Source organism: Taudactylus pleione, unplaced genomic scaffold (assembly GCF_031769625.1).
Source record: "Taudactylus pleione unplaced genomic scaffold, aTauple2 ptg000842l, whole genome shotgun sequence".
NCBI classification, from domain to species: Eukaryota; Metazoa; Chordata; class Amphibia; order Anura; family Myobatrachidae; genus Taudactylus; species Taudactylus pleione.
In genome coordinates, this window is record NW_028285244.1 from 4140182 (window position 1) to 4153958 (window position 13777).

The following is a 13777-nucleotide window of genomic DNA, read 5'->3' on the forward strand; positions in this document are numbered from 1 at the left end:
TAATTAACAATTTTATGCCAAAACACCGCCAAAAGTTGTGGAAAAATGTAGCTCCCTGCATTCTACATTTTGGACACTGAATGCCAAGATCTTAACATTCGTGCTCACCTTTAAAGTGGCTTATTGCTGCGTCCTTATAAGAGATTACGGGCCGGAACACTATTGTGTATAGTATAATATCCCCCCACAGTCACACCTTTATGAGAAAATATCTTCATTACTGATTACAATGGCATGGTCTTATCTATTACTTCTTTATATTTATATACGTATAGTATGCATTTTGACATTAACAGTGGTTTTTTTTTTTAATAAAGTATTTATTAAATTTTCTTTAGCAATAAAAAAGAAAAACATATACAATAAAGAAATATATGACCAATACCATGCAACATTACATAAAATTCAGTACATTAGTAGATTAGCTGACATTCCGACAAGGAATAATATAATAATTCCACAGTGCATAATGTAAGACAGAGTGTAGAAAACAAATACAAACACTCAACATACACAAATCATTATCCCAACGGGTTCTAAGGTTAGTCAATCCCCCATCACCCCTAGAAGATAGAAGTATGGAGTAGGCCACAGAAACAGATTTCCTAGAGGGTAAAGTGCGCACCAGCAATTGCATTGCAGTCTCACAAAAGTCAGGAATCGCATCCCTCCACTGTGCACAGAGAGACCATTATTTTGCGTACCTGTCTTCTAAATTTGAAGAACCCTATTTTGATATAACTGACCAATAGCTACCACCCCATATGACCTCCAAACAGAGCTGCCCTGTAGTCCCCTAAGTTCTGTAAAAGAAAGATTACCCCCAAAGCGGAGAACATGGGTCAACCAGAGCTTCCCCCAGTAATTTCTCCCCAGCGAGCCACACTCTACATGCCTGTTGCAGCAACGGTGGGCACCGACAGAGAGAGGTATGGGCCAGCAAACATTGTAAAGGAGAGAACTGCTTGCCCGCTTTTACAAGAAGGGCTAAGGGAAGGTCCCATTAATCTAAAGGAGTAACCCATTCTCTCAACTGAGACACTTGAGCAGCTAGATAATAAAGATATAAATCAGGTAACGCCAGTCCGCCCTTCCCTCGAAGCCGGCTCAGTGTCCTATAAGCTATGCGTGGAGTCTTGTTACACCAAATAAATGCAGTAATATAGCTAGAAATTGTTTTAAACTGAGATAAGGGGATATACACCGGAGAATTTTGTAATATATATAAAAATTTGGGTCGAATGATCATTTTAATAAGATTAACACGACCGGTTACTGAAAGAGGGAGTTTTCGCCACACCTGACATTTAATTTTTAAATTTTCTATTTGAGGGGTAAGATTTAAGCGAACAAAGTTGGCTTGGGAGTGCGAAATCTGTATACCAAGGTATTTAAATTGGGTACACCACCTAAGGGGAAAATTATATGCATGTGGTGGAGGGTTATCAGGAAGAAGAGGAAATATATTAGATTTGTCCTAGGTTATACAAATACCAGAGTACAGACCAAATTTTTCCACTAAGTTAAGGAGCGCAGGTAAAGAGCTCTGCATATTTGTCAAAAACAGATTCATATCATCTGCATAAAGACCAATTTTTTCTTCTCTGTCCATGATTTTGAAACCAGAAATCAGAGAGGAGGCTGTAATAGCACAGTCCAGGGGCTCTATAGCGAGGGCAAACAGTAAAGGGGAGTGTGGGCATCCCTGTCTAGTCCCCCTTTCCAATTGAAAAGTATACGTAACAAAACCTTTCACATTGACTCTGGCAACCGGGCAAGAGTGTAGGAGTTTAGATCCCATTCCAAATCTAGATAGGACATTAACAGTGTTTTGATGTGATGTTTAGATTTTTAGTTTGTATATCATTGATTTATTAAAGGTGTATTTTTATTTTTTTAAGCATTTTTCATCGGTTTTGCAGTCCGCAAATTTACTAATGGCAAAACCACAGAGAACCCCCCTAAAATGCAGAATTTAGATCACAGTAGAACATCGGCTCAGCATTGTGTCGGACTACATCAACACGGAACCAGTTCTGAATTCTTTAGGCTGTCAATAGATGTACTGTATGAGTTTGAGCAATTGTAGTAGATTTTGAAGCCATTACCATGTATTTCTGTGAGGTCTGCAAAAATGGAAATTGATTTGAAGTTAACAGAACATTAGCAGTTAGATGATTAATTCACTATTTATTTATTTTATTTGTTCTTATTTTCACTTTCGTTAATATATTTTTTTTTATTCATAAAGCACCAACATATTATGCAGATATGAACTATTGAACACAGCTTGTGAAATTATAAAAGGGATTTTGGCTCCACCGCTGCTGTAAAACGCCATCAGATCTGAACAGCAGGCTGTGAAATCATTATAATGTAATTGTGGCGCCACAAACAGGGGTGCTGCGTGTGTGTGTGTGGGGGGGTATGAGTGGGTATTGATTACCCAGGCTTGTTGGAGGAGCCCGGCGCGAGCCAGGGCCCGCCGCCCTCCCCAGGACTAGGTCTGACTGCTCCTGATAGGAGGGGGTAGAGCTCTCTCATCCCCCACCCCCCAGATCTGTCCTTGGCTGAGGGCCGCAACGGTGCCCCCCTGTTAAGTGTGCAGATACTGGGGGGTTTTATTTTGTTTTGTAAGGAGGCGCCGCCTCTGTACTTTAGGCCATGCCCCATTGCCAGTACCCGGTCCCAGCCAGGCTCTCTACAGCCATGGCCACAACCTCGGCACCTTGGACATGTACACCTTGTTTCTGCTGATTATATGGAAAGTTTTGAGACTCTTTGGAACGAGTGACATTACTGAGTCACTTGGGTGTCACTGGGTTCTAGTGAATTGATAATCATACTCTAACCTGTCTGTTGCATCATACCTCGGATATATGGTAACACAAGCATTGCCTGCACAGTGTGATATATGCACAATAGCTGGGATCAGATCTGTGTGAAAACAGATTTTTTTGGAACAAATTAACACGAGATGATTCAATCCATATTTCTTCTTGCAGGCATTGTGGGACGACCAACCTGATAAGAATGATCAGCTGAAAGCACGGAGAGAGTGGAGAGACGCTTGTCTGAGTCACCTGGCCAAGCTGAAGAAAGACATTAAAAAGAATTAATTTCGTGTTTGCATCTAGATGATTCAATGTGTCATTCAGTGCACAGTTTTGCTAATCCCCAGCCTTTTGGCATGAACGAATACAATCTCTGCCAGTAGGCGTTGCAGTAGATTAATTACAGCATAAATCATAGTCTTATATTTCTCAGCCCCAAAGGTTATTTCGTTATGGGAATTGGGAAGCAAAAAATCCTTTATGGACATACTGTATGTTTATAGCAAATATGTGGCTTCATTGATTTCTGCCCTGATCATGTTCTTGTATATAAAAACAGGTAATGGTTATTATCGATTTCTACCAGGCCAACAAGTCATTAAAAACAGTCAAAGTATTTGCTTTTTACTGTTTAAAACTTCTATTAAACACAAATATGTGCTTTCGCTGGTCAGCCAATCAGATGGTATGTTTTAACTGTTTTGCAGAAAAGATGATTTGAGGTTTTGCAATATGGGCAAGTGGCAATTAAGTCATGAGACCAAAACTGAAAACCTACTGGCTGCCTCTACTTTGTGTAAGTGACTGAAGAACATTTTCTGGCTCAATAGAACATAACAAAACTACCTAGCTAACATATGGGTATAAAATACTAAACTTGATTGTTATGTCTTTATTTAAAGAGACATTTATCCCCCACACCTCCAACCCCCCAAGGAATCATACACAATTTCAGGATGCTTTATATTGGATTCCACAATCGATGTTCCAGTGTTTGATTGAGACTTTTTCTAGTAATCAGGTATTTTCTGAAAGGTTGCTAAATATATTTAGTATCCTAATAAAAAGGCATCTGATTATATACTGGTCCTCATTTATTTCTTAGCTTTCTTAGTCATGTATCACTGGTTTCTTGTTGCCAGGAATATAATTCTATAACTATGGTAAGTCACTCACAGTCACATCCACAGTGTGTTTTTTTTCTGTGTCCTGACAGTCTGAGAAGTAGTCAGAGGGGCAGACTGAAATAGCCCCGGGACTTACCATGCGGCTGCAGCTCTGTCCTGACCTATTCAGTTACTGCCGCTACCCCCCTCGGTAAGTCCCAGAGGGTGCAATTAACAAGGATCCTTCCTTGTAGCCTCAGGAGCTGCAAAGGAAAAATCTATGTTAAATGCACCCTCTGGGGATTACTGCACGGGGTAGTTCCATAGCTTCAGGCACTTAACCCGAGAGCTGCCACACGTGGAAATGGGCAAGTAATTGAATAGCTCTGGGTGTAAACCTGTTAGCTGTATCCGCGTGGTAAGTCCCGTGGCTAATTGAATCTGCTCCAGAATGTTACATTTGTTTTTCTCACGCTTTGTTAAACACGTGGACAATTCTAAATAAAACTCACTTTTTCTCCATTCCGGACTCTCAGCAAAACAGCTTCCACTCCCAAAATTTCACTGAGACTACAATACAGCAAAGTCTAAGGGGAAAATTTACTAAAGGTCGATTTTGCATTTTTCATCGGTTTCCCATTGATTTGTAAAATACACAATACAACATCGGCTCAGCATCAATGTTTTTTAAGCTATATGGATAGAAACCCCGGATATACTATGCGCAGGTTTAGAACCTGCCACAAAATCGATGGCAAATCTGCCTGAACAATAGAGAATCCTCTGGCAGGTGAGTTGGTGTGAAGCACTGTACACATCACTCTGATCTGAGCTTCAGGCTTTGTTGTATGAATAAGCTGTAAAACTTGCAAACATTTTTTTTTTAAATGGCGTGCCTCCCAAATCTCCGAGCCCACTGTAGGCTGGTATTAAAAAGTTGGGGGGTATACATGCAATGAGATAGCCTGCAGCTAGAAACAACGAGCTACTCCTGTGAGGTTATAGCTAAGACAGTCAGACGCTATAATTATGATTTCTGATACTTTATTCCATGTTATGAAAATACTGTTTGCTAACTCCCTCTGGGTGTACGCTTTATTATATGTGTTTTCATAGCCAGGCAGTTTATAACAAATCCAGCGAGTTATTCCCATAGTGCTAGACTCAGATAACCAGATCTGGTTGGTACCATTGGTATGTAGCAATAAATTAATGTTGCAACCAATGTTAATTATGTCTACAAACACTTTTTGTCAACATTGCATCATTTGTACACTTGTATATTTCTAACTATAGATGTTCGTTAATGCAATTCAAATAATAAATATGATCCTGACATATGTACTAACTAACTTTGTTTACCATAAAATTGTAAACAATTTATGTGGCTTACATGTCTAATGGAGTGCAATATATGACAGTATAATAAATAATATTGATACTGTGTATATAGTAATTTACACAAGGCTGTGAAAACAAATTGATTGGAAGTAAACACTTTGTTACAAATACATTACAAGTAATTGCAACTAATATAGTTACAACAATATACCAAAGTCCACTATATACTACTGTATATGAGGGTTTCCGGATGGAAGACCAATTTCTAGATAGACAGTTAATAGGTCGACACCAGATGGTTGACAGGCAATAGTTCGACAGGGTAAAATGCTCAACAGTTAAAAGGTTCAAATGGTCGACATGGTCAAAAGGTCGACACATGGTTTTTCATGATGGTTAGGATGAGGCTTAGGGTTAGGCTGTGGAAGGGGTTTAGAGACTAGAGGGAGGGGTTAGGGTTAGGCATTGGGGGGAAGGGTTGGGCACTAGGTGGAGGGTTAAGGTGAGGATTAGCATAAAAATGCCTAAAAAGCACGTGGCGACTTTTCTGCATGTCGACTTTTTGACCCTGTTGACCATTTGACTTTGTCAGCCTTTTAACTGTCGACCATTTGACCATGTTGACCTTTATACCCTGTTGACCTATTGTGCGTCGACCATCAGGTACCGACCTATTTACTGTATCTAGCTAGACACTGTCACTCTTTTATACCACACCCCTATATGAGATGGAATACTTGAATATATGTAGTGGTATTTACTTGGATATATAAAAAATATGACCTCATTTAGAAAGGCATTGATTTAAATTATAATAGCTATATTTATTCTCACGTGTATAGCCTTAATTTCTGTGACGGTATAATATTATTGCTTAATTTATTAGTATACTCAACGGCACTCAGTGCGGCATTTAAGCTGCGGTCTTTGTGGATGCCATTAGAAGTATGCAGTTGTGCAGGTAATAGGGCCTGATCCAGAGATGTACGCAAACCCGATGGTTCATGTATATCTCCGATAGTGGGAGATCTGTGCATACGCCGATGCTGTAGTGCACATGTTAAGATCTTGTTCTGCGAGATCGAGCGCCGTGCCCCCAAACTGCAGCTTGTTAATCATTTGGAGGTGTCGGCACCGTTCTTGAGGTATATTCTGACGCAGCTTCACTGGCCCCAGCACAAGGAAAACATGGCCATCCTGAGTAACTTGAGGGTTACTCGGATGGCCGGTGTTCATGTAGATCATCCATTGCTGCATCATCGGACGCAGCAGTGGACCAGAGAAGCCGGCAGGAGGTGTCTGTTTATACAAACAAAGCAAAATCAAGAGGTCTCAGGCAATGAAGCTCGGCACCACCGCAGAGAGTGTAAGATGTCCTGGCTTGCTGGTAGTCAAAGGTTCCCCTGTAGCATGTAGTCCATAACGCATTTCAAATTGTAATCAATTCTTCTTCAGACTTGGATAACATGCTGTTCCAATCGTGGTGATATTTATACCCCCAGAAATAATCTAATTGGATATTCACAATTGGCATTCAAAATCAGTTAATGCGGTCATTTGGAACTGAAATGACATTTGCACTTCACTCGTATACTTCTGGCCACCCGAACTGGAAGTGACATGAATGCTATACCCAAATGTTACCGCAGATGCCGGAAGTGGTATTGGAAATGCCAAACTCCCCAAGATCACAGCCGGAAGTGACGCGGGCACTATACCCAATCATCGCCTCCGGTCACAGTTTGTTCTGGAAGCAGCTCCAAACACATTTAAGATGCTCACTTTCTTTAACTGCAACAGTTTAACTGGAAGTGACGCGTGTGTATCACTGCATGTCAACTTCCGGGAATGACGTATGTGGTTCAACGTACAGTCCATATATACAAATTCTACATGATTAAATATAAAACTGACACAAATCTAAAATAATAAAGTGCAAGTGCATCATTTTTTTTTACAATATATTCAACTAAAAATAAGTTCAATCTTTATACAAATGTACAATAAAATTCATCATTTAAAATGTATAAAAAGATATAACATCACATGAAAATGTAAATACAAGAAATTAAGTAGTTCCCATGTTCCATCCACGTTTATTAAGTACTCAATCAAGTGGGTTTCTTTCTATCGACAAAGCTATACCGTACATAGTATTTCAGTAAATTCCATCCCTCAAATTCGATTGGAGTGCTCCCCAATCGATGAAATCCAATCCTCATTATTGAAGTGCCATTCATAAAGTGCAAAGAGAGGAAGAGAAAAATATATATACATGCAAAGTTAGTGGTATGACACATATTATATCAGAATAATGGAGAAATACCAAAAAATATATACTAGTATTTATAGGACTAATCTAAGAACCATTTCAGTTCGAAGTAAAAGTTTAGGCCAGTTGGTGCTAACGTATCAAGTGTATATATCCACTTAATTTCGTACAGCACCAACTTCTTTTCTAAGCCTCTAGTTCTAAAATTTTCTTTAACACATTGGATACCAAGGAATCATTTAATCCTTATTTCACACTTATCTTGCTGTTTGGCAAAATGGTCTGATACCGAATGTGTTGAAAGACCTTTTCTTATATATGTGTTCAGATATTCATACATCAGAGATCCATTCATAATTTCCAGGATCTATGAAATATCTGGATGGGATCTGTTAAACATCTAGAGGAAATATAGAGCGATCTATTGATGTTTATCAATATTCTTACAAAACAAAATATTATTTATCCTATATAAGGTCTCTCAAGACAATACAGATATAGGAGTAATTTGGCCTGTATATAATCCTTATTGTTAAGGTTTTTAGGTGAAAATATTACCTAGAAATAAAAAAATAAACTCTAATAGAGGTAACTAGTGGAGTTAAAAGGGTGTCTCATTTACACTAGTGTATTTGCAAGAAAAACCCGGGTGAATGTCCTGTTAGCAAGTTGCCATAGCAGGACAAACACTCCCCCAGGTATCCAATAAAAATCCTCTGTAAAGAGGGAAAAATACTAGATTGCGGTGTTACATATGTTACCAATTGCTGGTCATCCGTGTGTAATACCAAGGCATATTCCAAATCCTGAGTCCCTGTGTATAACTCCTCTGGAATAGTCAGTGCACAGACAATAGTGCAGAAGATGTGTGTTTCACCTGAAAATGGCTTGTTCACTTCGATCCCTGTGTAAAGGATGAAAAATTATATGATACCAGTGAAAAACGAGACACCCATTTAACTCCACTAATTATTGACATCACCTCTATTATAGAGTTTATTTTTTCCTAAATAATATTTTTGCCTAAAAACCTTAACAATAAGGACTATATACAGGCCAAATTACTCCTATATCTGTATACTTGTCTTGAGAGACCTTATATAGGATAAATAATATTTTGTCTTGTAAGAATATTTACAAACATTAATAGATTGCTCTATATTTCATCTAGATGTTAAACAGATCTAACCAGATGTTTAACAGATCCTGGAAAGTATGAATGGATTTCTGTGGTGTATCTAGTGGCTGCTAGATTGAATGTTGTATGTGTGTTTACCTTGTTTCATATGTGCAGAGCACACAATATTTTAATGAGATTAAATAAACATATATTTTTTGAATACCTAAAAATTGTTTTCAAGAGTGCACCACCAAAGAGTCTTTCCTTTCTTTTCTCTCTCAACATTTTGGTAACTTGTTTACTGACCCAACAGCATGATAACTGGGCAAAACTGATGTGCCTGTATATATGATTATATATGATTATTTGTTGGTTCATGACAGATTATTTCTGATTGTAGTTGCTTTTGTGCGGACCCACAATTTTCCTTGCTATATAACTGGGAGCAAACCTGGTCCCTGTTGCTGTACCAAGAATCTGAACATAATAACAACCAAAATAAAAATAATTATTATAAAAGATAAAAGCAATGCCTTCTAAAATAAACATAAGATCTGCTGAATACTCGCTTTTATCTAAAAAGAATTTAACAGCCTCTTTATCGTTTTCTCACTGTATTATTGTATACAGAGTACTAACATCTGCACTAACGAGTGTACAGGTATCATCCCAGATTATTTGTCCCAATTTTCATAATGTATCACTTGTATCTTTTAAATAAGAGGCTGCTTTGGTAACTAAGGGTTGTAAGTAAAAATCTATAAGTGTAGATAGATTAGATGTAATACTATTCATACCAGCAATGATTGGAAGGCCTGGTGGTTGTTTATTTTGAATGCATTGCTTTTATCTTACATAATAATTATTTTAATGGTTGTTATTATGTTCAGATTCTTGGTACAGCAATGGGGACCAGGTTTGCCCCCAGTTATGCTAATTTATTTATGGTTTATAGGGAAACTTTATTTATTGAAAGCCATACAGAGATAGGGGGCAAACCTGCTAGGATGGTGGAATTTTTAATAGATGATATTCTTTTTATCTGGCGAGGTGATTCGGGATCTTTAAATAATTTTTGTGTTTTTAAACTTCAATTATTAACGGCACGAAGCCCTTATCGGGAACCACGTCTATCCACTGTGACTGCAAAGCACCTGCTCCCAAGTGAGTGTATAGCCAAGCCGGCCGGCGGCTCCATCAGCAGCTACACAATACCTGACACTGAACAGAGCAACACCACTGAGAGATCCCGTGTTGAAAGGGAGAAAGTCCTCTATTTACTAACGGGCACATGAAGGTATATGCTGCAGCCACTGGGATATATACACAGCAATATATACGTGGAATTTTGACTTTTTTGATCTGCAGATCACAGACTGACCTACCAGCCAGGAATCGGGTGAGCTTACTGCATGTTGCAGAAACTTAGCAACAATATACCAAACTGTTGCACATTTTTAAACAAATTGCCACAGATACAGCATATCCAAATATAAGAGGAACACTTGTTTTTCACCTGATACTAACCTAATCAGGAAAATTGACTACACCCATTAAATCTTTTTCCTTTTTTTTCCGATATTAACTATATGTTTTATATATATATATGTCTGTATTTTTACAGTAGGAACAAATATATGTTCCATACAGGTATTATATATTTGTATGAGATTGTTTGATTACAATATTTTTACATTATATACTCAAGTATGATTTATAATATACATATCAAGTGTGATTAATTGAGCGCAGCCAATTTTGTTTCTATCAGGTTTTGAAGTAATTGCACAATTTCTTCTTTTTGGCAGCAGCCTTTCTTTACACTTCAGATCATTTAGGAAGCGCTATTTTCTACAGTTTTTTCCTTTGTATCTTGATTAAATTATTGTGTTTCTGTTGAAAAAGCTGCATCCTTCTGATCTGACAAACTGTTGCTTAATAATTTAAATATTTAAAGATAAATAAGATCTGTATATATTGCTCGAATATGCAATTTGCTTGTTTTAACACTAAAAACAATAGGAAACCAGAAAATTTTAGATTACAGAATAAAGAATTATTAGATGATGACAGTAGATTATATGACCGGGAGTTTTTTAGACAATTCAACAAGATAGAGGATTTACTTAAAAAAGATTCCAGACATTTTTGGGATTACACATCACTAACTCTATATTTAGAGAACAATATGATACCTAGAGGTCTTAGGATCCAGAAAACACCCTCGTTTACAGAGAATCCTGAATTTACAGATAAATGGAACTCTACACTAGATAATTGTTCCCAAACACTTATGCGCATTTTAATTGAACACAGGAAAACACTAGTGCTAGAAATTGAAAAAGAACTTGAATTAACTAAAAAAGATCTTGAAAAATATAAAGATCATCCATTGTTCCATGAAAGAGACACACTTGTAAGCAAGAGAGTGCAAAAATTTGAAAATGAAATTATACAAACAAAAAATATCAAATATTTCAGAGACTCTACGGATTACAAAAACAATCAAATATACACATATAAGAAAACAAATAGACAGATAGCCTCACAACAGGAACACTATTCAACTAATCATAACCAAAACAGAGCACGAACTTTTACACAGAAAGATCACCATACACCCAAACCAGCTATGGAGACAAAGGAACAACACTTTTTAAACAAACCTAACAACAGATATCCTAACCAGACCACTTTGAGTCCCTACAGATGGCAAGGAGCCAGACCAAAAAAATCCAATGCACACACCACTCATCAAAATCACCCTTTTCAAAAATCAAATCATACAGATCTAAACCATCAAATAGAGGGACCTTTTTTCCAAAAAAATCGATACGAACCGATACAGTTACTCACACCGAAAAGATTAAGAGAAAGAGAAGGAGAGGAAACAGAGGAGGAGCTAAGACAAATAAGAAAAAATGCAAAAATACAATAAGACCAAAAGGTATTTACAACTTATCATCCAAAACTCTTACGGACTCTCAAATAAAATTACTGATGAAAGGACTAAAATTTGCGCCCTCAAATAGATCCAATCTATTTGAACTCTTTACAGAATTAAATCGATACGTCAGATGTCTATGTAGAAAGAGATTTTTTACTCTAAAAAAGATTAATGAAATGAAAACATCAGATGACTTACAACCTATTATATTAGATTCTACAGACGATCCTTATATTGATATTCTCAATACATTACTTTTAGAAAATTCTAGTCCTAATGATACACTTACTCCCGGGCCTATAACTATATACGACATTAACAATACTGAAAATCTACAGGTACAAAATAAATTCAAATGTAAATCAAGGTTCTTCCCTACAAGTAGTAAGAGTACTCAAATTGATATATTTTACAAAACAACATTGGAGGAATTTAAAACTCTATGTACCCAAGAGGGGAGAAAAACTACTCTGTATTCGGACAATCTGTCTGGCCAAGAAAGATTAGCCCTCAAACAACTAATGTCGGATGAATCAATCATCATTAAGGCCGCCGACAAAGGTGGAGGACTTATCATACAAGATAAAACAGATTATCTCAATGAAGCATATCGTCAATTAAAGAATCCAAATTTCTATAAAATATTAGGAAAAGATCCATCCTGTCAATTTCAAAAAGAACTGAGGTCACTCCTTTCTAGGGCATTAGGAGAGGGGGTGATATCCAGAGAAACATTTTCTTTTCTGTTGCCCCTTCATCCAGTCACTGCCACTTATTACCACTTACTGAAAATCCATAAATCCATCACTAATCCCCCGGGACGCCCCATCATATCAGGCATAGGATCATTAACATCCAACTTATCATTTTATATTGACTCCCATCTCCAACCTTTAGCTCAGACTCTCAGATCACATATCAAAGATACCACTCAATTTCTAAAAATGATCCAATCTGTACACTGGTCACCTACATACAAATTTCTCACATGCGATGTACAGGCACTGTACACAAGCATTCCACACGAATTAGGTATAGAAGCTACAAACCATTTTTTACAGTCAAGCGATACTATGGACCACAATACCAAATTATTCATATTGGACAGCAGTTCATTCATACTCACTCATAATCATTTTATTTTCAATGGCCAACATTTCCTCAAACTTACGGAACCGCAATGGGGACCAGGTTTGCTCCGAGCTTCGCCAACCTATACATGGGTCTCCTCGAGGAGAGGCTCATTTGGGGAGGCGTGTTTGGAGCAAACCTGGTCCTATATGGGAGGTACATAGATGACCTTTTTTTCATATGGGACGGAGATGAGGAGTAAATAGAACAGTTTGTAACACATCTCAATTTCAATCCTTTCCATCTCACATTTACCAGTGTATACAGTTCACTCTCTATTAATTTTCTGGATATCACCCTCTCCATAGTAAGTGGAGAGATCTCCACTTGTACCTTTCAAAAAGAAACTGACTCATATAATTTTATTCCGTTTAATAGCAACCATTATCGCAAATGGCTGCAAAATATACCTGCAGGACAGCTACGTCGTATACATAGAAACTGTTCCAATAAAGAAGAATTTAAACAACATTCTAAGAAACTAATCAACGCATTTAAAGACAAAGGATATCCTGAATCCCTTTTAGAAAACTCTTATAAGAAAATTATCACCAATGACAGAAATTCATATTTTAACTTTCAAAAAAATAAAGATATCGATAAGGATCAGAATTATAATCATGCTATTAATTTTATTGTTAGGTATAATTCAGCAGCCAAAAAAATCAAAACTATTATACACAACAACCAAAAGATCCTTATGGGTGATCCTCTATTAAAATCTGACATAAAAACAGGTACAAGAGTCATTTTCAAAAAAGCAAAAAAACTTGGGAAATTTCTTAGCTCCGTCGTTTCTTAAACCCAATCGAGACAAAATAGGACAACATACGTGGTTAAATACAGACATCACGGGCACTTACAAATGTGGTTCCAATAGATGTATCACATGTGATTACATCTCACATAGAACCAAAGATTACGTATCTACAGTAACCAAAGAAATCTTTCACATCAAGACTTTCATAAATTGTAATTCCACATATGTAATATATCTCCTTCAATGTGAGTGCGGTGCACAGTACA

The 13777-nt window shown here is 37.2% G+C and overlaps 1 protein-coding gene across 2 annotated transcripts in view; it reads left to right on the plus strand.

Annotated features, from left to right (window-relative positions):
* The window catches only part of CRYL1 (crystallin lambda 1), a 151157-nt gene extending 147248 nt beyond the window's left edge, over window positions 1-3909 (plus strand). For both annotated transcript variants that reach the window (XM_088458524.1, XM_088458526.1), the window contains exon 8: window positions 3006-3909. In XM_088458524.1, the coding sequence (XP_088314650.1) occupies window positions 3006-3119 (114 nt within the window). In that variant the 3' untranslated portion in view covers window positions 3120-3909. The remainder of the gene's footprint in view (window positions 1-3005) is intronic.
* Window positions 3910-13777: the final 9868 nt, after the last annotated feature.